The sequence below is a fragment of the Leucoraja erinacea genome, chromosome 18 (genome assembly GCF_028641065.1).
Source record: "Leucoraja erinacea ecotype New England chromosome 18, Leri_hhj_1, whole genome shotgun sequence".
NCBI lineage: Eukaryota > Metazoa > Chordata > Chondrichthyes > Rajiformes > Rajidae > Leucoraja > Leucoraja erinaceus.
In genome coordinates, this window is record NC_073394.1 from 31,846,832 (window position 1) to 31,867,264 (window position 20,433).

Sequence of the window (20,433 nt, forward strand, 5' to 3'; positions counted from 1 at the left end):
CCAGGGGAACACGTAGGGGCAGAAGCGGATGGTGTGCAAGGTGTTCTCCGTGGTGTTCAAGGTGTTCAAGGTGTGCAAGGTGTTCTCCGGCGTAGCTCGGGCTGTGGGCAAACTGCCACTTGTCGCCGTAGCGGCCCATCGGGGAGAGGATTCCTCTGGAGTTGGAGGGGAAGGGGGGGTATTGTGCTGTTTGATCGCCCCCTGCTATCCCAGGGACAGGGAGACACAGCGGCTTTTTAGACTGGTGGGCAATCACTTCCAAAGTTCTGCCCACACAGTCAGTACACCTCTCCTACACTGCATTTCATACAAACATTTATTCTGCAAGAAAAAAACGATATTGAAGACTCAAACTCGCGACCGAGTAACTGCCGGGATCAAGGCGCAAACTCGCGACCTTGCGGATATGAGCCGAGCACTCTACCATTTAGCCAGCCATTAAAATCTACGCTAAAAAATTTCCATTCCGAAGACCGACAAATTCTGAATTACGAAAAGTGTCTGGTCCCAAGGCTTTCGGATAAAAGGTTGTGCACCTGTACTTACGTTTTTTGTTTGTTTTTTTTAAACTCGGGAGAGCTCTTGGGTAAACTCGTATAGTGGGACAGGCCCTTTAAAGTGCAGGTGGCCAAATAGAGGGAGAACAAAGATCTGCGTGATGGAAGGCTGGAGAGGTTAAATAGCAAGAAAGATGAGTGCAGCGTTACTCGGGATGTTACAGTAATATTACTCGGATGGTTACTCAGGAAATAAATGGCATAAATGTATGACTGACTTCATTGGGATGAGGAAAGTGGGCAAATGGAATAGTGCTTTGCAGCCCCATGCAGAGGGTAGAAAATGAAACTAATGTATTTTTGTAATTATGTTAATACATTAGTTAGCAACAAGCTTGCACTGGAACATTTGTATGAAGTAGTTTGTGTATATTTATTATTTCAGGCATATCCTTATGTCAGCAGCGAAACAGTTCAAGTCACACAGGAAGCAAATTGTGTTTTTTGGTTAAAACATCCATCAGAGAATGTTCCCCTTTTTAATAGGTCTTATGATTATAGTTTAATTGCATGGATTTAACTTAATGCAGCAACTTTCTGTGATCTTTTCCCAATCTTGTATAGGGTCGCTTGTTTTCTTACCCTGATACCCATAGGCACCGCCTGGGTGCCAATTATCTTCAGCTGCCTGTGAACTGCCCATTTAAGTGTCGTGTGGCTAACTATCAAAGGGATGGACCAATGTGCTCAACTGATAACCAGGGTAAGCACTTGTATCTTGCACTCTTTTACCAGGGTAAGCACTTGCACACTTGCTGCTAACATTTTGTGTTGTAAAGTAGTCCAAAGGGTGATATTAAGCTGGGCACAGTGGTGTAGCAGTGGAATTGCTGTCTTGCAGCGCCAGAGACCCAGGTTCAATCATGACTACGGGAGCTGTCTGTATGGAGTTTGTATGTTCTCCCTGTGACTGTAAGTTTCTCTGGGTGCTACAGCTTCCTCCCACACTCCAAAGACATCCAAGTTTGTAGGTTAATTGACTTTAGTAAAGTTGTAAATTGTCCCTAATGTGCAGGATATTGCTATTGTCGACGTGGATTCAGTGGGCCGAAGGGCCTGTTTCCACACTATCTCAAGTCTAAAGTGACAACACTAATAGTAAAGCATGTCATTAACCGACTGTTATATTATAGTATAGACAATTTCTACCATAATTAGCTCCAGTAAATTGGAGCCATGGTTCCACCAAGGAGATAAAACCTCTTGGTTTGTCTTTTTTTTTTAATCTCATGCTGGGTGTTTTGCTAAAAATTGAATGCTGTTGTATTGATGATCAGTATTGAAATTATGATTGTGGTGGTATTGGAATAATATAAGAGCAGCATAACTAAAATTGTGCTCCCTTGAAGAGATTACGGTGGGGTTATGCAGTGAGGATTTTTAATGAAATTAACCAGATTTGTATCATTGTTACAAGAACTGGGCTATAGGAAGAGTGGTCTATGGTTCGAGTCTAGGTTTCTGATTTGCTGAACCAAAGTTCAAATTCCATCAGATTTAAATGTAGAATTATAAAAAAAATTACCACAAACCATTTAGATTACTGCATGGGAGTGTGTTGGAAGGAACTGCAGATGCAGGTTTAAACCGAAGATAGACACACAATGCTGGAGTAACTCAGCGGGACAGGCAACATCTCTGGAGAGAAAGGATGAAACGGAAAAATTGGTGCAGGAGTAGGCCCTTTGAACCACCTTTCAATATGATCATGGCTGATCATCCAAAATCAGTATCCCGTTCATGCTTTTCCCCCATATCCCTTGATTCTATTAGCCCTAAGAGCTAAATCTAACTCTTGAAAACATTCAGTGAATTGGCCTCCATTGCCTTCTGTTGCAGAGAATTCTACAGATTCACAACTCTCTGGGCGAAAAAGCTTTTCCTCATCTGTCCTAAATGGCCTACCCCTTATTTTTAAACTGAGACCCTTGGTTCTGGACTCTCCCAACATGGGGAACATTTTTCCTACATCTTGCCTGTCCAATCCCTTAAGAATTTTATTTTTCTATAAGATCCCCTCTCACCCTTCTAAATTCCAGTGAATACAAGCACAGCTGACCCATTCTTTCATTTTGTGTGTGTGCCGTCATCCTGGGAATTAACCTGGTGAACCTACGCTGCACTCCCTCAATAGCAATAATATCCTTCCTCAAATTAGGAGACCAAAACTGCACACAATACTCCAGGTGTGGTCTCACCAGAGGCCTGTGCATCTGCAGTAGAACCTCCTTTTTCTTGAACTCAAATTGACCAACATGCCATTAGATTTCTTCACTGCCTGCTGTACTTGCGTACTTAATTTCAGTGAATGATGTACAAGGACACCCAGGTCTCGACGCACCTCCCCCTTTCCTAATCTGACACCATTCAGATAGTAATCTGCCTTCCTGTTCTTGCCACCAAAGTGGATAACCTCACTTTTATCCACATTATACAGCATTTGGCTACACACCCAACCTATCCAAGTTACCCTGTAGCATCATAACATCCTGCACCTATTCAACCCCCAACCTGTTACTTTATGAAGTGAACTGCTATATGTTGCCCAACAGTTTTCATTTTTAATTGCAAAAGTGTTGCTTTGGATAGTGAATAGCTTTCTCAACACATGAACCAACAAGTGGCTTTGATTCTTTCCTATTGATGGCCATGTTTACATTTCCCAGCAGATCTTTTGGATTGTGTCAAAATGAGAATACAGATTCTTTGTTTTCTTCCCTGTCAACCTCTCTGCCAGAGACACAGGGGAATGTTTTTGCTCTCCCACCACAACTGTTTGAGCCAGGGCTAGTCTTCTTCTGCTTCAAACAGTGACTTATTTGGAATTGACACCTTGTTTTCTTGGGTTGGTGTGATAATGAACGTGAGAGGTCATGAGAACCTCTCCTGTGTTCATGAGCAAAGCAATGAAATACGTGCTTTCCAGAAGAAAATTGGAATGATGGAATTGTGTATATATAAATAAAAATGTATTCTGCTCTCCTTTGCAGGTGGAGCTCCAAATTATTATCCAAATAGTTTCAGTGCCCCTGAAACTCAGCCTCAGGCCATTGAGCACTCTCTGGCTGTAACAAATGATGTTGCTCGGTATTGCTCAAATGAGGATGATTTTTGCCAAGTGAGTTCAATTAGACTTTTGTGGTCAGTGCTTTTTCTTAGTGCCACTTTTCATACAGCAGAAATATACCTCTTGAGTCAACTGGGCATTGTGCATTGTGTTGATCATGGTGAAACATAGTTTCTGGTCACAAATTCACACGCTTGCTATATTAAGTAGTCATACAGCGCGGTAACAGGCCCTTTGGCCAAAATCATCCATGCTAGCCAAGATGTCCCATTTGCCTGATTTTTGCCAATATCCTTCTGAACCTTTCCATTCAATGTACTTCTTCAAATGTCTTTTTAAATGCTGTTGTATGTGCCCCAACTGCATCCGGTGGCAGCTTGTTTCATATACCCACCCGCATATAGGGGAAAATACCCCCTCTGGTTCCATTTAAATCTTTCCCCTGTCAAAGTCAAACCCTGCAATAAGACTCATGGATGACTTGATTAACCATCAGCAGTGAGTTTATTTTACTTGCACAAGGAGAGAGTGTCACAGTCAAAGGCTGTGATCAGAACTCTAGAATTAAGTTGGTTCAGCAGAGCAATTATACACCAAAAAGATAATTACCAAAGAAGTACAAATGTGAGGTAGATTGTTATGTTAATTACTGGATCTATACTTTTACATTTGTACATAAGTTGTGGACTTCTTGGCTCCATACACAAGAGTACAAAGGTAAGATACTTGATGATAACAACTGATACTAGATTGTGACCTCTCTGTTCCAAATACAACAAGATACAAAGGTAATGCCAATGAAGGTGTTAATGGCGAGTCTGCAAGAACCAGGGCCTAGTGGGTATAGGCATTCAATCTGGCGTCTTCAGGACTTTGCGCACAACAGAACAAGAAGATGAGGGAAAGATGTGTTAATGGTATATGCGCCAGGGCCGGGGTGTAGTGGAGATGGCGATGGGTATTGGAAGTCGCATCAGAACCCAAGAGATGTGGCAGAGGACATAGCAGTGTTGGAAATGGTCTTGTGATTTGGAAGGTGCTCGCTGGTGACTTTATTAAATGTATTTAATAAATAAAGCACCTTCCACAGTTTTGGGACTTTCATACCCCCATTGCCTTTAAACCTCTGCCTGCCGTTCGTCATTCCCCTGAAAAGACTGTGCATTCTGTTAGTATCCCACTTTCTCATTCACTCCCTACACACATGGGGCAATTTTAGAGGCCAATTAGCCGACAAACCAGCACGTTTTTGAGATGTGGAAGGAATCCAATGGACTAGGAGGAAACCCAAGCAATCACAGGAAGAATGTGCAGACGGGGAGAAGAGACAGCACTTGAGATCAGGATTGATCCAAGGTCTGTGGTGCTGTAATGCGGCAGCTCTACCACTGCATTCATTGCCCATTCACTTTATCTATTCCTACTCAAGATTTTATAGAGCTCCAAGATCACACCTCCGCCTCCTGCACTCCAAAGAATACGTCCCAATAACTTTCCTACCAGGTTTTGCTTTCTGGCCTTTTTTAAATAAAGGCACAGCATCAGCTACCCTCCAATCTTCTTAGACACCGTCCGTGTCTAATGATGGTCGTATATCTCAGCCAGGACCATTGTAATAATTTCTCCAGCTTCCCAGTGTCCTTGGATATATCTGATCAAGTCTGGGAGAGATATCTTCATGCATCTTGGGACATTCAGCACCTCAAATGTAATAGTTTCCTAAGTTCCATAGCCTTCATGTCATTCTCCAAAGTAAAAGCGGGAGACCTCGCACATCTCCTGCGGCTCTACGCACAGACGACCAACTTTGTTTCGGAGTTCCCCATTTTCTTTCTCGTTACCCTTGTTCCATTAATATACATAACTCTTCTGATTCAAATGAATCTAATCTGCCAGAGTTATCCCACGGCTGTTTATAATTTTTGTCTTTCTGATTTCCTCCTTGAGTATGATTCTCAATCTCTTGTACTCCTCCAGGGATACATTTGATCTCTGCTACCTATACCTGACCCATGCCTCCTCTTTCCTGACCAGAACCACTATTTCTCTTGACATCCAAGGTTCCTTTCTCCTACCGGTCTTGCCCCTCACTCAAAGAGGAACATGTACATCCTGCACTTTCAATATGTATGTAGAGTCATTGTGGATAGAATTGAGAAATTGTATGGGTAAAAAGACCCTAATGGCATGTAGCAAAAGTAATGGTACGGTGGTTATGGGGGATTCCAACATGCAGGTAGACTAGGAAAGTCAGGTTGGTACTGGACCCCAAGAAAGGGATTTTTCAGAGTTCCACCGAGATGGATTCTTATAGCAGATTGTTTGAGAGCCTACTAGGAGAACGTTATTCTGGATTTAGTGTTGTGTAATGAACCGGATTTGATAAGGAAACTAAAGATAAAGGAACCATTAAGAGGTAGTCACAATAATAGATACATTTTAATCTGCAGTTTGAGAGGGTGAAGGTAAAATTGGAAGTATCAGTATTACAGTTGAACAAAGGGGACTATGGAGGCATGAGGGAGGAACTGGCCAAAGTTGACTGGAAAGGGACACTAGCAGGGATGTCCTTGGAACAGCAATGGCAGCTATTTCTGGGAATAATCCAGAAGATGCAGAATCGTTTCATTCCAAAGAGGAAGTAAGATTCTCAGGGGAGTAAGAGGCGATCGGGGCTAACAAGGGAAGTCAAGGACTGTATAAAAATTAAAGGGAACACGTAGTAAAGTTTTTCACATAAAGTGGAGTGGGAAACCAGAGGATTGGGTAACTTTTAAAGATCAACGGAAGCTAACTAAAGGCAATACAGGGACAAAAGATGAACTGCGAAGGTAAACTGGCCAAGAATATAAAGGAGGATCGTAAAAGCTTCTTTAGGTATGTGAAGAGGAAAAAATTAGTTAAGACAAATGTGGGTCCCTTGAAGACACAGGTGAATGTATTATGGGGTTCAAGGAAATTGCAGACGAGTTGAACAGGTACTTTGGTTCTGTCTTCCCTTGTGAAGACAATCAATCTCCCAGATGTAGGGGACAGAGGACCTAGGATGACGGAGGAACTGAAGGAAATTCACATTAGTCAGGAAATGGTGTTGGGTAGTCTGATGGGACTGCAGGCTGATACATCCACAAGGCCTGATGGTCTGCATCCTAGGGTACTCAAGGAGATAGCTCTGGAAATGATGGACGCATTGATCATTTTCCAATGTTCTATAGATTTTGGATCAGTTCCTGTGGATTGAAGAGTAGCTAGTGTTATTCCACTTGTTAAGATTCTCCTTGTATCGGTCATCTTTTCCCCAGAAGAGATTGCTGGATCTGAATCTCTGCACTAATCCATCAGACACTTGTACATCTGTCCTATCTTTCTCTTGCTACCCTCACTAGCACATGGGAATAATTGGGAGTACGATGTAAATGCAAATGTGCTAAGCCAGTGCCTCAAGTTTGGTGTGGAGAGAGTACTGCTTTATTTTGATTCAAGTCTTAAGCTTAATCTCGCTTTTTGGTAATTTGTTGCTGGTAAATAACCTTGAGCATGAAGAGGAATTTGTATGAAAACAGTTATCTGCACTTAATTGGAACTTGAAGCATGGGACATGACCAATGTGGGCTGATGGGTTTACAGTTGAATCCACTAAGTGACAGTGCAAGCTAATTGTAGACATTGCTAGGTATATTAACATTGTCAGTCTATTAGCTGTTTACCCTTTGGGAACAAATCGCCTATTAATGGGATAATAGATCATTAATTTAGTGCCTATAATTGTTATCATCTAATTTTGTGTCCAGTGGAGATGCCATTATGAGCATCTGGTGCATTTGACCGTAGATCTTTTAGCATTTCTGATGCTGCATTGCAGTATAGACCCCCATTTGCAGTACAGATTCCCACTCCCAGTAGGTTGTTTTTTTGTTTTTTTTTTAATCTGGGCTCATTGTGGGGTTGCATGTACAGCTTAAAGTACTCTCAAGTCCTTGAGACTGGCAAACCTGCCAGGAGATTCACTTACTATGTAGACAATGGAAAAACACAAGATTATGCCTGTAATCTTAAATGTTCCATGTGTGTTCAGTTGTCGTTTGCACTGGGTATTGTTCTGAATAAAGGTTATAATTTAATAGCTGACAGGACTGACTCGGCCAACAGTACATAAATTCATCGTTGGTTAAGTGCTATCAAACCTTAAGTACATTTCAGTTTGAAATAAATGTGATCATACATATTTAAGTTCAGTACCTTGGGCTGACATTAAGTCTTTTCTAATTAAGCCATGATTTTCCAACAGAAGCTATTTGAGCACCTTTTTGATTGAGTTTTTATTTGTCTGGATTAGGTAACGTCATTTTATGTGAGTGTACTAAATGCAGACGAGCGCCGGAGACTGTGTGAGAATGTTGCAGGGAGTCTCAAGGATGCTCAGCATTTCATTCAGAGAAGAATGGTGAGTTGAAGACTGGACAAGATGTTGTCTCAAGCTTTTCTTTGCTTGTATTAGTTGTCGGAGAAATCCATACTTTAAATTCCTTAAGCATTGTGAAAGTCTTGTTGAGGAATTGGTATACTCTGGGTTTCTTGCTACATTGGTAATTTACCTAGGTCGGAAATCCTGGGTTAAGTTTTTCTAAGGGGAAATTTAAATTAAAGATTGATACTAAATGCATTCTCTCATTTTCTTCTGGTCTCTTCAAGGATCATTTGCTTTTCTCTCATACCTCTGCTAAAGGAGATAAAGTGTGATTTTGTACATTGATAGGCTGCCTTCACACTAAGAAAAATTGGACACTAGATACTTGGGCAAAATACTAGGACTAATGTACTTTCACCATTGAAAGAACTTCATGTCACAACTAACATCTTGTAGTACCGCCACCATTGGGAGAAGACGTGTGGAACAAAATATTGATAGACTCAACCTAAAATGGCCTGATGCTAATTTTGTAGAAGCAAGAAAGGTTTATGATTTTGTAGTACACTAACGCTGTTATCATATCGGTTATGCTATTAGCATAAGATGCTACACTAATGGTGTTCTCATGGACATTGACCTGTGTTCTAATAATTTACATTCCTAGTCTTCAGTTATGGAACCAGTAATCACCTATAGGAAACTTGTTTTTAAAATAACTTGTAGTTGAGTTCTTACATCCAATGTCTTTTTGTAGAGGGCCATAATCAATGAAGAGAGTAGAAATAGATTCAAAAATAAAAGCGAAGCTGGATAATCCCGAGTCGGGCAACATCTGCGGGAAGAGAAACAATCACAGTGCCCTCCATAATGTTTGGGACAAAGAGCCATCATTTTTTTATTTGCCTCTGTACTCCACGATTTGAAGTTTGTAATAGAAAAAAATCAGGTGGTTAAAATGCACATTGTCAGATTTTAATAAAGGGTATTTTTTATACATATTGGTTTCACCATATAGAAATTACAGCAGTGTTTATGCATAGTCCCTGCATTTCAGGGCACCATAATGTTTGTGACGCAGCAATGTCATGTAAATTAAAGTAGTTGTGTTTAGTATTTTGTTGTATAACCTTTGCATGCAATGACTGCTTGAAGTCTGCGATTCATGGACATCACCAGTTGCTGGGTGTCTTCTGTTCATGCTGTGTCAGGCCTGTATTGCAGCCATCTTTAGCTTATGCTTGCTTTGGGGGCTAGTCCCCTTCAGTTTTCTCTTCAGCATATAAAAGGTATGTTCAATTGGGTTCAGATCGGGTGATTGACTTGGCCACTCAAGAATTGACCATTTATTAGCTTTGAACAATTTCTTTGTTGCTTTAGCAGTATGTTTGGAATCATTGTCTTGCTGTAGAATGAACTGCTGGCCAATGAGTTTTGAGGCATTTGTTTGCACTTAAGCAGATAGGATGTCTATACACTTCAGAATTCATTATGCTACTACCATCAGCAGTTGTATCATCAATGAAGATAAGTGAGCCAGTAACTTCAGCAGCTATACATGCCCAGGCCACAATACCCCCACCACTGTTTCACAGATGAGGTGGTATACTTTGGTTCTTGGGCAGTTCCTTCTCTCCTCCATACTTTGCTCTTGCCATCACTCTAATATGTTATTCTTCGTCTCATCTGTCCACAAGACCTTTTTCCAGAACTGTGGTTGCTCTTTCAAGTACTTCTTGGTAAACTGTAACCTGGCCTCCTATTTTTGCAGCTAACCAGTGGTTTGCATCTTCCAGTGTAGCCTCTGTATTTCTGTTCATTAAGTCTTCTGCGTACAGTGGTCATTGACAAAGCCACATCTGACTCCTGAAGAGGTTTTCTGATCTGTCGGGACAAGTTTGGGGATTTTTCTCTATTATAGAGAATTCTTCTGTCATCAGCTGTGGAGGTCTTCCTTGGCCTGCTAATCCCTTTGCGATTAGTAAGCTCACTAGTGCTCTCTTTCTTCTTAATTATGTTCTAAATGGTTGATTTTGGTAAGCCTGTTTGGCTGATGTCTCTAACAATTTTATTCTTGTTTCTCAGTCTCATAATGGCTTCTTTGACTTTCATTGGCACAACTTTGGTCGTCATGTTGATAAACAGTAATAAAAGTTTCCAACGGTGATGGAAAGACTGAAGGAAAGACTAAGTGCTGAGGGCTCTCTTAAGGGGCTGTCCCACTGCGGCGACCTAATCCGCAAGTTCAGAAGAGTTTGCCCTCGACTCATACTCGCAGCATGGTCGACACTAGGTCCTAGGAGGTTTTTGTAACTCTCCTTCATGCTCAAGTGTAGTCCCAACGTACTCGAGGCATCAGCTAGGTCGCGGCGTATTTTTCAACATGCTGAAAAATGCCCGCAAGTTTAAAAAAAGGTCACCATGGGGGAAAAAAATATTTTTTTAATTTAATTTTTTTTATTCATGTGTTTAGTAGAGGTAGATCGTAGTAGGTTGGCATGTTATTCGTAGGTAATCGAGGGTATTCGAAGGTAGTCGTAGATAGTCTTCAACATGGTCGAAGGATGTCGTCTTCACTCTCCACTATTCGTTGTCCAATTTTCCCGAAGCTAGTCGAAGCTGGTCTTCAACAGTCGAAGGAAGTCTTCATGACTCTTTTTCAAGCTCTCCTGAGCTCTTCTAAACTCTCCAATTAGGTCGCCGCAGTGGGACAGCACCTTTATACCTACATTAAGGAGGCAATTAAACACACCTGAGCAATTACAAATGCCTGTGAAGCCATGTGTCTCAAACATTATGGTGCCCTGAAATGGGGAGATTATATACAAACACAGCTGTAATTTCTACATGGTGAAACCAAAATGTATAAAAATAGCCTTTTATATCAAAATAAATCATGGATCTTTGTGCCAAACATTATGGAGGGCACTGTAAATTACAGGTTGGCTTTTTTTTTTTTCTTTTTCAGGCCCTTCACATTATTAAAGTTGGTGTTTAAAATTGGCATTTCAGTTTAACTGTTAAAATAAATAAAAGATGAACATGGCTGTTAAAATAATTGCAAGAACTCTGCCTTTTTCACTGAAAAACTAGCTCTGTCCTTCCCCCAACCTTAATGTTTTTATTTTTATGTCAAAAATTCCATCTGACAGGCTGCTAGCCTTACAGTTGATAAATATTATTTCTGGTCCAATTTCCAGAAGTGATGCTCTAATATGCAGATGAATCAAGTGGAAATCTATCAGATCTGATTATCATATTTCTTTTTTTTTTTAAGTATATGTTAGTAGAAGCCTGAAGTCCCACACCACCAGGTTCAGTTACTCTACTTTCCTACAACCATCAGGTTTTTGAACTGACTTGCTCAGCCCTAATCCCACCCCTGCAACAATACTGCAGACCACCTCTTGCACCACCATGGACTTGATTCTAATTATTTTTGCACTAATATCTTGTTTTGCAGATTTTTTTTCTTTACATTGCCTTGTATAATTTATAGTGTATGTATTCTTGTCTGTTTACATGCCTTGATGCCACTGCAATCCAGTTTTATTATACCTGTACCTCACCATACCTGGGCATATGACAAACTCTCCTCAACTTGATCTCGTGCAAAGTCTTTAGCATAAAGAACTTTGAAGAGGAATTTAGTGCAATTGGATGACATTGTTTATGGAATGCTAATGCTACAGTATTTATGATTATAGATGTTATCTTTGTAGGTGGATCTGTTAACCAAAGTGCATGTTGAATTTGGTGCACAAGTTTCCTCATTCCTGGAGAAGCACAATGCTGCAAATCCTCAGAAGGTACTTGACGTATTCTTATCTTTACATTTTTCTTGATGCTAACTGGTAGTTTAGGAATACAGCGTGGAAACAGGCCCTTCAGCCCGTTGAGTCAGCATCGACTAGTGATCCCCGCACACTAACACTATCCTACACATACTAGGGACAATTTGCAATTATACCAAGTGTAGGAGGAAACCGGACCACCCTGATAAAACCCACGCAGGTAATGGGGAGAATATACAGACAGCACCCGTAGTCAAGATTGAACCCAGGTCTCTGGTGCTGTAAGGCAGCAACTCTACGACTGTGCTGCCGTGTTCTCTCTTGAAACTTGTTCATGATCAATTACAATGACCTAATCTGAGCATTAGCACAAAATTGGTACTAGTTTATCAAGGAAAATATTAAGGAAATTTCTTTATTAAAACAAGGAGCAAAGCAGCACAAGAACAGGCCCATTGGCCCATAATGTCTGTGCTAAGTATGCCAAAACAAACTCTTATCTGCCTGCACATATCCATATCCCCCCCCCCCCCCCCCCCCCCATCCCTGCATATGCCTATCCAAGAGTCTCTTAAATGTCACTATCATATCTGCCTTAGCCACCACCCCTGGCAATGCATTCCTGGCACTCACCACTGTCTGTTTTTACAAAAAAAAAACACCTTGCCCCTCGCCTCTTAAACTTTGACCCTCAAATTCTAAAACTGTTCCCTCTATTATTTGAGTTCTCCCTTGCTGAGAAAAAAGGTTTTGTCTCCCCTATCAATGCCTCTCATAACTTTATATACTTCTAATGGGTCTCCCCGGAACCACCTGCGTTCCAGATAAAACAATTTGTCTCTGTCCAGCCTCTCCCTGGAGCCAATACCTCATAATCCAGGCAACATTGAATACTCCCGATTTAGGTAATCTGGCCAATGTGTGACTCGAGACTTAGCAATATTGTTAACTCTCATCTTGCCTCTGAAATATCCTCTGAAGCCACTCAATTTGAGGGAAATGCTTTTCCAGTGCCCATATTCTAGGAATGAAGAAGTTAAAAGTGGTGCCATCAAATAATTTGTTTGTACTTATAAATGATTCCTAACATTAGATAAGAAGTTATTCTTTTGCAGGCGATGATCAAAACCTATTCTCGTCATACTTCTGATTGTGCTGCAACTTCTGAGAAGTCTAATCTGTGATAAGTTGAATTGAATGTGCATTGCCACTTTTTCTGCATTCTTCCTGATGCAAAAACGTCCAGACTCAAATCAGCTGCAACTGTTAACTGATTATACTGATTAGCTCAAGTTCAAATCTGTTCATAACTGAAGAATTTTCCTGAATTGTTTGTTTGAGAAAAAAATCCGATGGCTGCTTGTATTTGAAACCAATCATATGTTCCCTTCTTTCCTGCTCTACAGTTTTCCCCATTTGCAACAGCAGTTCCTTACCGGCCTCCTATTTAAGTTGTATGGTTCTAAAGATAAAACTTGTCAAAATTTAGTTAAATGCTGCCTTGTTGATTTGGGGTATGATGATGTTAAAGTTTCATAACAAGCAGTTGTCATTGAGCCAGCTCTTCTATAATTCTGCTGAATGCCTACAGTGATTATTGAAGATTGTTCTCCTTTAATGTTAACATTTATACTTTGCACACATGTTAAGATTTCTACATCTAACTTCAATTCATAGCTTTTGTGCCTTTGTTCTTGCATTGACATACTGCAAGTAATCATGCTGCACAAATGCAGCACTTTAAGTCATTGGACTATAATGATTTTAATAACATGGAAAGTGGGCTGTTGGAGAAAGGAAGTTCAAATTGAGCACTTAATCTGTTTTGCTAATATCATAAATACTTCCAACTCAATCTGTCAGTGAGAGTTGAGTTTTCAAGTCTCGTCTGAATGACTTAAGTACAACAACTATTCATTCCACGCACTATATATTTTTTGATATAACATCTTTGCTGGCTTTAATTTTCCTTTGGCTTCACAATAGTCATTTGACATTTCAATTTGATCATTTTTGTTACATGTTCTTGACTAATTTGAATTGGATTCTTTTTGACTTGTTGATGTTTAATTTCCAATTAAAGTGATCAATGCTGAATTTGTTTTCTTTGAGTGTTTTGCACATGGTTTTCCACAGATGCCTCCACGTCTGTATTCCATTACCTTATGTATTTTCAGATAACAGTATTTTAATTTGTTACCTCGTGCTGATATAATGCCATATCTGATAGCAGTCACCACACTTCCCATATGTAATGTTAAAGATGTTACTTTTTAAAAAAAAAACTGTTTTCTAAGCATGGTCATCAAATTGCTCTTCCAAAAAAACTTGATGACTAGCTAAATGTGAAAATCGTTCAATCTTAGCCTATCTAAAACGTAAATTGACTGACAGTAGTAATCAGTTTCCAGCAAAAACCGCAATTGATGGAATGTTTCTTCATGAATTTGCCAACTTAAAGCAGCTTCTTGAATGAGAAACTTAGTGTAGTATTTTAGTGTTTTCGATAAATCAGATGAGGCACATCGTGAAATAATCCTTTTTTATTGACATGAAAAATATTGGCCTGAATACTCCCTTTCTCAAATAGTATTAGGGTAACTTTTTAATGTGGCTGAGACTTTGGAAAGTTCATAATTGAAGTTAATTACATGATGAAATATGGAATTCCTTCCATCCCCAAGATCCCACAGAAATGCTTCAACTGGCGGCACATTGGCACAGCGATAGATTTGCTGTCTCTTGGTGTCAGAGACATGGGTTTGATCCAGATCTCAGGTGTTGTCTGTGTGGAGATAGCACATTCCCCCTGTGGTTGTGTTTTTCGTCCGGGTGTTCCAGTTTTCTCCCACATAAAGATATGGGGACTTGTAGGTTATTTGGCCTTTGTACATTTCCTCGACTGCTGGGAGTAGATGAGTAAGTGGGATGATATAGAAGTAATGTGAGTGGGTGAATAATCAGTGCAGATGGGCTGAAGGGTGTGGTGCTGTGTTGTATCTGAACTAATTTTATTAAACATTGTCATCAAGCCATTCAAAAACTTAAATTTTTAATTTTTTGGAATTAATATAATTCAAATTTAACAATCTTATCTTTTTTTTTAAAGTAAATCTTTTGCAACCATTTTCTTTCTATTGAAATTCACGAAATTGTATCGTAGACTCGTGGGAGTCCAGCCAAAAACTAGTCGGACACGAGTTGTGTGGACTAGACGTGTTTAATCTCTCTAATGCAGCTCCCGACTCCTCGAAGCACACGGGCATTGCCTGGCCTTAAATACCAAATCGGGTACCGACCCCGTGACTAGCGCCTCCCACACCAAGACGCCGCTCTCCAGAGCCGATGGTTCGTTGTGACCTTGGGTTGTCACCAGGTGCCACCACAATCATCAATTCATCAGCATCTGCTTCATGTTTGTTCCATGTTTGTACATGGTTATGTAAGTGTCTTGAATGTCCTAATAAGAGGGAAATACTGGCAATTCTATATTGAAATTCCAAATTGCTTTGCACTGAGAATGGAAAACCAAACTGTGCCAAATGGACCATCTGAGATTCTGTTATTTCAGCTTTAATGGTGTAGGAAGCTGAAGACTTAAAGCCTTTACTTAGTGCCTTTCATTGTCCATGGATGTTGCATGTGCATAAATCAGATGCTTTTGAAATGTGGTTTCCCTAGTACACAGGACCTTGCTTGTTTATGGCAAACTCATAATTAGCAAAGTGGCAAAAATTGTTGATTAATAATTATCACAATGGTGATTGAAAGATATTGAAAAGTACATCTTCAGAGGAATGACACAAAGCTGGATGGCAGTGTGAACTGTGAGGAGGATGCAGGGTGACTTGGACAGGTTGGGTGAGTGGGCAGATGCAGTATAATGTGTGAGGTTATCCACTTTGGTGGCAAAAACGGGAAGATAGATTATTATCTGAATGGTGTCAAGTTGGGAAAAGGGGAAGTACAAATGATCTGTGGGACCTTGTTCAACAGTCACTTAAGTAAGCATGTAGGTACAGCAGGCAGTGAAGAAAGCTAATGGCCTGTTGGCCTTCATAACAAGAGGAGTTGAGTTTTGGAGTAAAGAGGTCCTGCAGTTGTATAGGGCCCTTGTGAGACCACACCTGGAGTATTGTGTGCAGTTTTGGTCTCCAAATTTGAGGAAGGACATTCTTGCTATTGCGGGAGTGCAGCGAAGGTTCAGAAGGTTCATTCGCAGGATGGCGGGACTGTCATATGTTGATAAAATGGAGTGACTGGGTTTGTATACACTGGAATTTAGAAGGATGAGAGGATATCTTATAATATAATATAATATGAAACATAATATTATAAAGGGATTGGACATGCTAGAGGCAGGAAACGTGTTCCCAATGTTGAGGGAGTCCAGAACCAGGGGCCACAGTTTAAGAATAATGGGTAAACCATTTAGAACAGAGATGAGGAAAAAACATTTTCACCCAGATTTGTGGAATTCTCTGCCTCAGAAGGCAGTGGAGGCCAATTCTCTGGATGCTTTCAAGAGCGAGTTAGAGCTCTTAAAGATAGCGCAGTCAAGGGATATGGGGAGAAGGCAGGAACGGGTTACTGATTGTGGATGATCAGTGAATGGCTCGAATGGCCTACTCCTGCACTTATTGTCTATACCACACATATTTTGTGGTCGCCAAAGAAAATCAGCACAATCTTTTATTTGCTGAAGGAAAGCTGACCTAAAGGAGTTTAATAGGCTTGATGTGTCCTGCAAATTCTGCCCCACCTCTTCCTCCCCACCCTAGTACTGTTCCTGTGTAGGTATTTGGCTTTTGTATTGGTATTGTATTGTCACTGTCTGAAAGACCTCCATTTTTTTCTCATGGGTGTAATTTGACCATTAAGTCAATGCAGTTTCTAAGTCTTTAAGAAGGAACTGCAGATGCTGGAGAATCGAAGGTACACAAAAAAGCTGGAGAAACTCAGCGGGTGCAGCAGCATCTATGGAGCGAAGGAAATAGGCAACGTTTTGGGCCGAAACCCTTCTTCAGACTCTAAGTCTGTTTCTCTGTTATTTATATTTTTGTTCTCTTTTATCATCCACTCTTGTGATTGACAATTTTCATTGCACATCTTTAAGATGTGGGAGGAAACTGGAACACGTGAAACCCAGTTAGAGAACATGCAAATTCTGCACAGCATCTTTGGGTCAAGACTGGATCCAGGTCCCTAGTTGTGCAGTAACTGCAATATCCACTGTTTTGTTTAACAAACCGAGGTACAGTGAAAAGCTTTTGTTGCATGTTAACCATTGAGCGGAAAGGTTATACATGATTACATTCGAGTCATCCACTGTGTACAGATACAAGATAAATGGAATAACGTTTGGTCCGATCAAAGAGAATCCGAGGGTCACCAATGAGGTAGGTAGTAGCTCAGGACTGCTCTCTAGTTGGTGTTAGGATGGTTCCGTTGCCTGATAACAGCTGGGAAGAAACTGGTGCATGCCTTTCAAAATATTCATAGGGAGCATTTCATTTTAAATTTACTGTAACTAAAGCAAAAATGAGCTGCATTCACCTCATTTACGTGGCACAAACTGAAGGCTGTGGAAAATGCATCTGGCGCTGGCATGATATTCCTTTGCTCTGTCAGACGTCCTTTGAGGAGGGTCTTCAATGGAGCTCTGAGGTGAGTACAATATGATTCAGTGCTAGAGGAAAGATGGCTTCAATGACCACAGTGTTTAAGAGGGAACTGCAGATGCTGGAGAATCGAAGGTTACACAGAAAAGCTGGAGAAACTCAGCGGGTGCAGCAGCATCTATGGAGCGAAGGAAATAGGCAACGTTTCGGGCCGAAACCCTTCTTCAGACTGATCGGGGGTGGGGGTGGGTGGGGACAAGAAAGGGAAAAGGAGGAGTAGCCAGAAGGCTGGAGGGTGGGAGGAGACAGCAGGGGAGCTGAGGAAGGGGAGGAGACAGCAAGGACTAACAAAATTGGGAGAATTCGATGTTCATGCCCCTGGGGTGCAGACTCCCCAAACGGAATATGAGGTGCTGTTCCTCCAATTTCCGGTGCTGCTCGCTGTGGCCATGGAGGAGACCCAGGACAGAGAGGTCGGAGGCGGAGTGGGAGGGGGAGTTGAAGTGCTGAGCCACCGGGAGGTCAGCTTGGTTATTGCGGACCGAGCGGAGGTGTTCGGCGAAACGATCGCCCAACCTCCGCTTGGTCTCACCGATATAGATCTGAACCACAGTATCTAGTACTGCCCTGAAATGTGTAGATTTTCATGCTTGAATCTTAGCCATTGAATCCACAGACAATTGCATTCAACAAAACTTCAAACCCAGGCAGTCAAAAGCTCATGGTTACATTTGTAAACTAAACAGAAATACTTAACTAAGCCATCATCAGTCAAGACTCATTCTCCAGTGTGTAATTGTAGTATGAGTGAGTTGTGAGTACATTTTCATGTGTAAGGAATATTTGGATGGAGGGATGGAGGGATGAGGTAAAAGGATGTGTTGTAGTTTTTGTTCTTTCAAGAATGCAGAGGGAAGCAGTAAGGTTATCCGGCTTCATTGAGTATCAAGGTTCCTAGATTGAAAAGGATGGGCTAAAATCTCAAAAACCCAATGTTCCAAGCAAACCTAAAACGAGAGTCATGAGTATGGAAGTTAGGATGTCATGTTGGAGTTATATAAGACTCCAACGAGACGTTGGTAGGCCACATTTAGAGTATTGTGTTCAGTTCTGGTCACCATTTCTAGAAAAGATGCTGTCAAGCTGGAAAGGGTGCAGAGAAGACTTATGATGTTGCCAGGGCCTGAAGGAGAGGTTGAGCAGGTTGGGACTCTATTTGATGGAGGGCAGGAGGATGAGAGGTGATCTTATAGAGGTGAACAAAAACATGAGAGGAATAGATCGGGGTGATGCACAGAATCTCTTGCCTAGGAGGAAGAATTGAGAACCAGAGGACATGGGTTTAAGGTATGGGGGAAAGATTTAACGGGAAAGGTTGGTGTGTGTATCGAGCTGCATGAGGACGTAGTTGAGGCAGGTACTATCGCAACATTTTTAAAACATTAAGACAGGTATATGGATATGCAGATAGGGATATGGGCCAAATGCAGGCAGGTGGGACATGTTGGTCTGTGTGGGCATGTTAGGCTGAAGGACCTGTTTCCATTCTCTACGACTCTAAATAAAATGGAGATGATCAAGGATTTTATCAATGATTTTGGAGAGGAAAAAGGAAGATGAAGCTCTAATATAAAAAGAAATAAAAGCCAGAACCTTATTTCAAATTAAGGTGTTACTCCTTGGAGTGCAGGAAGCTGCGGAGTGATCTTATAGATTTAGGAAATCTTCATGAGGGGAACAGTTAACTGATAGCATAGGTTTAAAATGAGAAGGGAAACATTTTCAGAGTGATATATGTATGGTATTCCCAGCTGTTATCAGGCGACTTAAACATCATATTGCAACTAGAGAGCAGTCCTGAGCTACACTACCTCACTAGAGACCCCCAGACTACCTTTAATTGGACTTTACTGGACTTTATCTTACACTAAATGTTATTCACTTTATTGTGTATTGTTACACTGTGGATGGCTTGATTGTAAAGTTGTATAGGAAGGAACTGCAGATGCTGGTTTAAATTGAAGATAGACACACAATGCTGGAGTAACTCAGCAGGACAGGCAGTATCTCTGGAGAGAAAGAATGGGAGATGTTTTGGGTTGAGACCCTTCAGACTGATGTCAGGGGAGTGGGTGGTACAGAGATAAAATATAGTCAGAGATACATGTAAACATGCATAGTCTTTCAGCTGACTGGTTTGCATGCAACATTAGAGAGGAATTAGTCGGGGTGTCAGTGAGAATAAGAGCAGCATAGATGTGTCCTTGTTAAACATCCAAGGTTATGAAAAATGGATGAGAAGTTGGGACTGAAATAATGTTCCACATAAACACTCAATTAGATAAACATAGATCTATTTGTGTTCTTGCACCAACACTTTGTGGAGGAATGGAGCTGGGTATTTGTTCAATGCAAGAACATGTTCAGTCCGATGGGAGAAGAGAGAGAGCTGGGAGACTTAAGAAGTGAAGTGGAACTACATGTCCATGGTAAAATGCTGATTTTTAGAAGCAGGAAGCAGTCACTGTTAAAATGTTGAATGTTGGAAAAATCGTAGATGAAGGAAAGAGCAGACTGGACAATGAGAGGTATATGTTGAGGTCGAACAAAAACCAGCCAGGAAGGACAGGCAGGCTTAAACCAAGGTAGTTTATTAGTCTATCTTGGGAATATGACAGATGGATATATCTTGGAGAATGGTCAGATTGGTGGCTGGCGATGGAAAATCATCCAGAAGAGGATATCTATGAATGAATCTTTGGAATCCTCCACTAAATTGCTTCAGTTTATTTTTAATTATTCAATTTTGTGTACCTTTAAGGCCAGGACCAATGGATTTTAGGGGATAGGGTGGGCAAGTAAATGTGGAAGATCAGCCATTTTTTTATTTCTTATATTTTGGGGAAATATCATTTACCAAATATTTCTGCTGCAAATTATTTTGAAGACATCACTTCCAAAGATAGATCATTTCCAAAGATTCATC

General features: G+C 40.9%; 1 protein-coding gene across 1 annotated transcript in view; it reads left to right on the forward strand.

The window, feature by feature from the left end:
• Window positions 1–13,923, forward strand: part of cat (catalase) — a 38,971-nt gene extending 25,048 nt beyond the window's left edge. The window contains exons 9-13 of the mRNA XM_055649740.1: window positions 1,122–1,260; window positions 3,548–3,675; window positions 7,961–8,068; window positions 11,755–11,841; window positions 12,942–13,923. Coding sequence (XP_055505715.1) covers window positions 1,122–1,260; window positions 3,548–3,675; window positions 7,961–8,068; window positions 11,755–11,841; window positions 12,942–13,010 — 531 coding nt within the window. The 3' untranslated portion in view covers window positions 13,011–13,923. The remainder of the gene's footprint in view (window positions 1–1,121; window positions 1,261–3,547; window positions 3,676–7,960; window positions 8,069–11,754; window positions 11,842–12,941) is intronic.
• The last annotated feature ends 6,510 nt before the right edge of the window (window positions 13,924–20,433 follow it).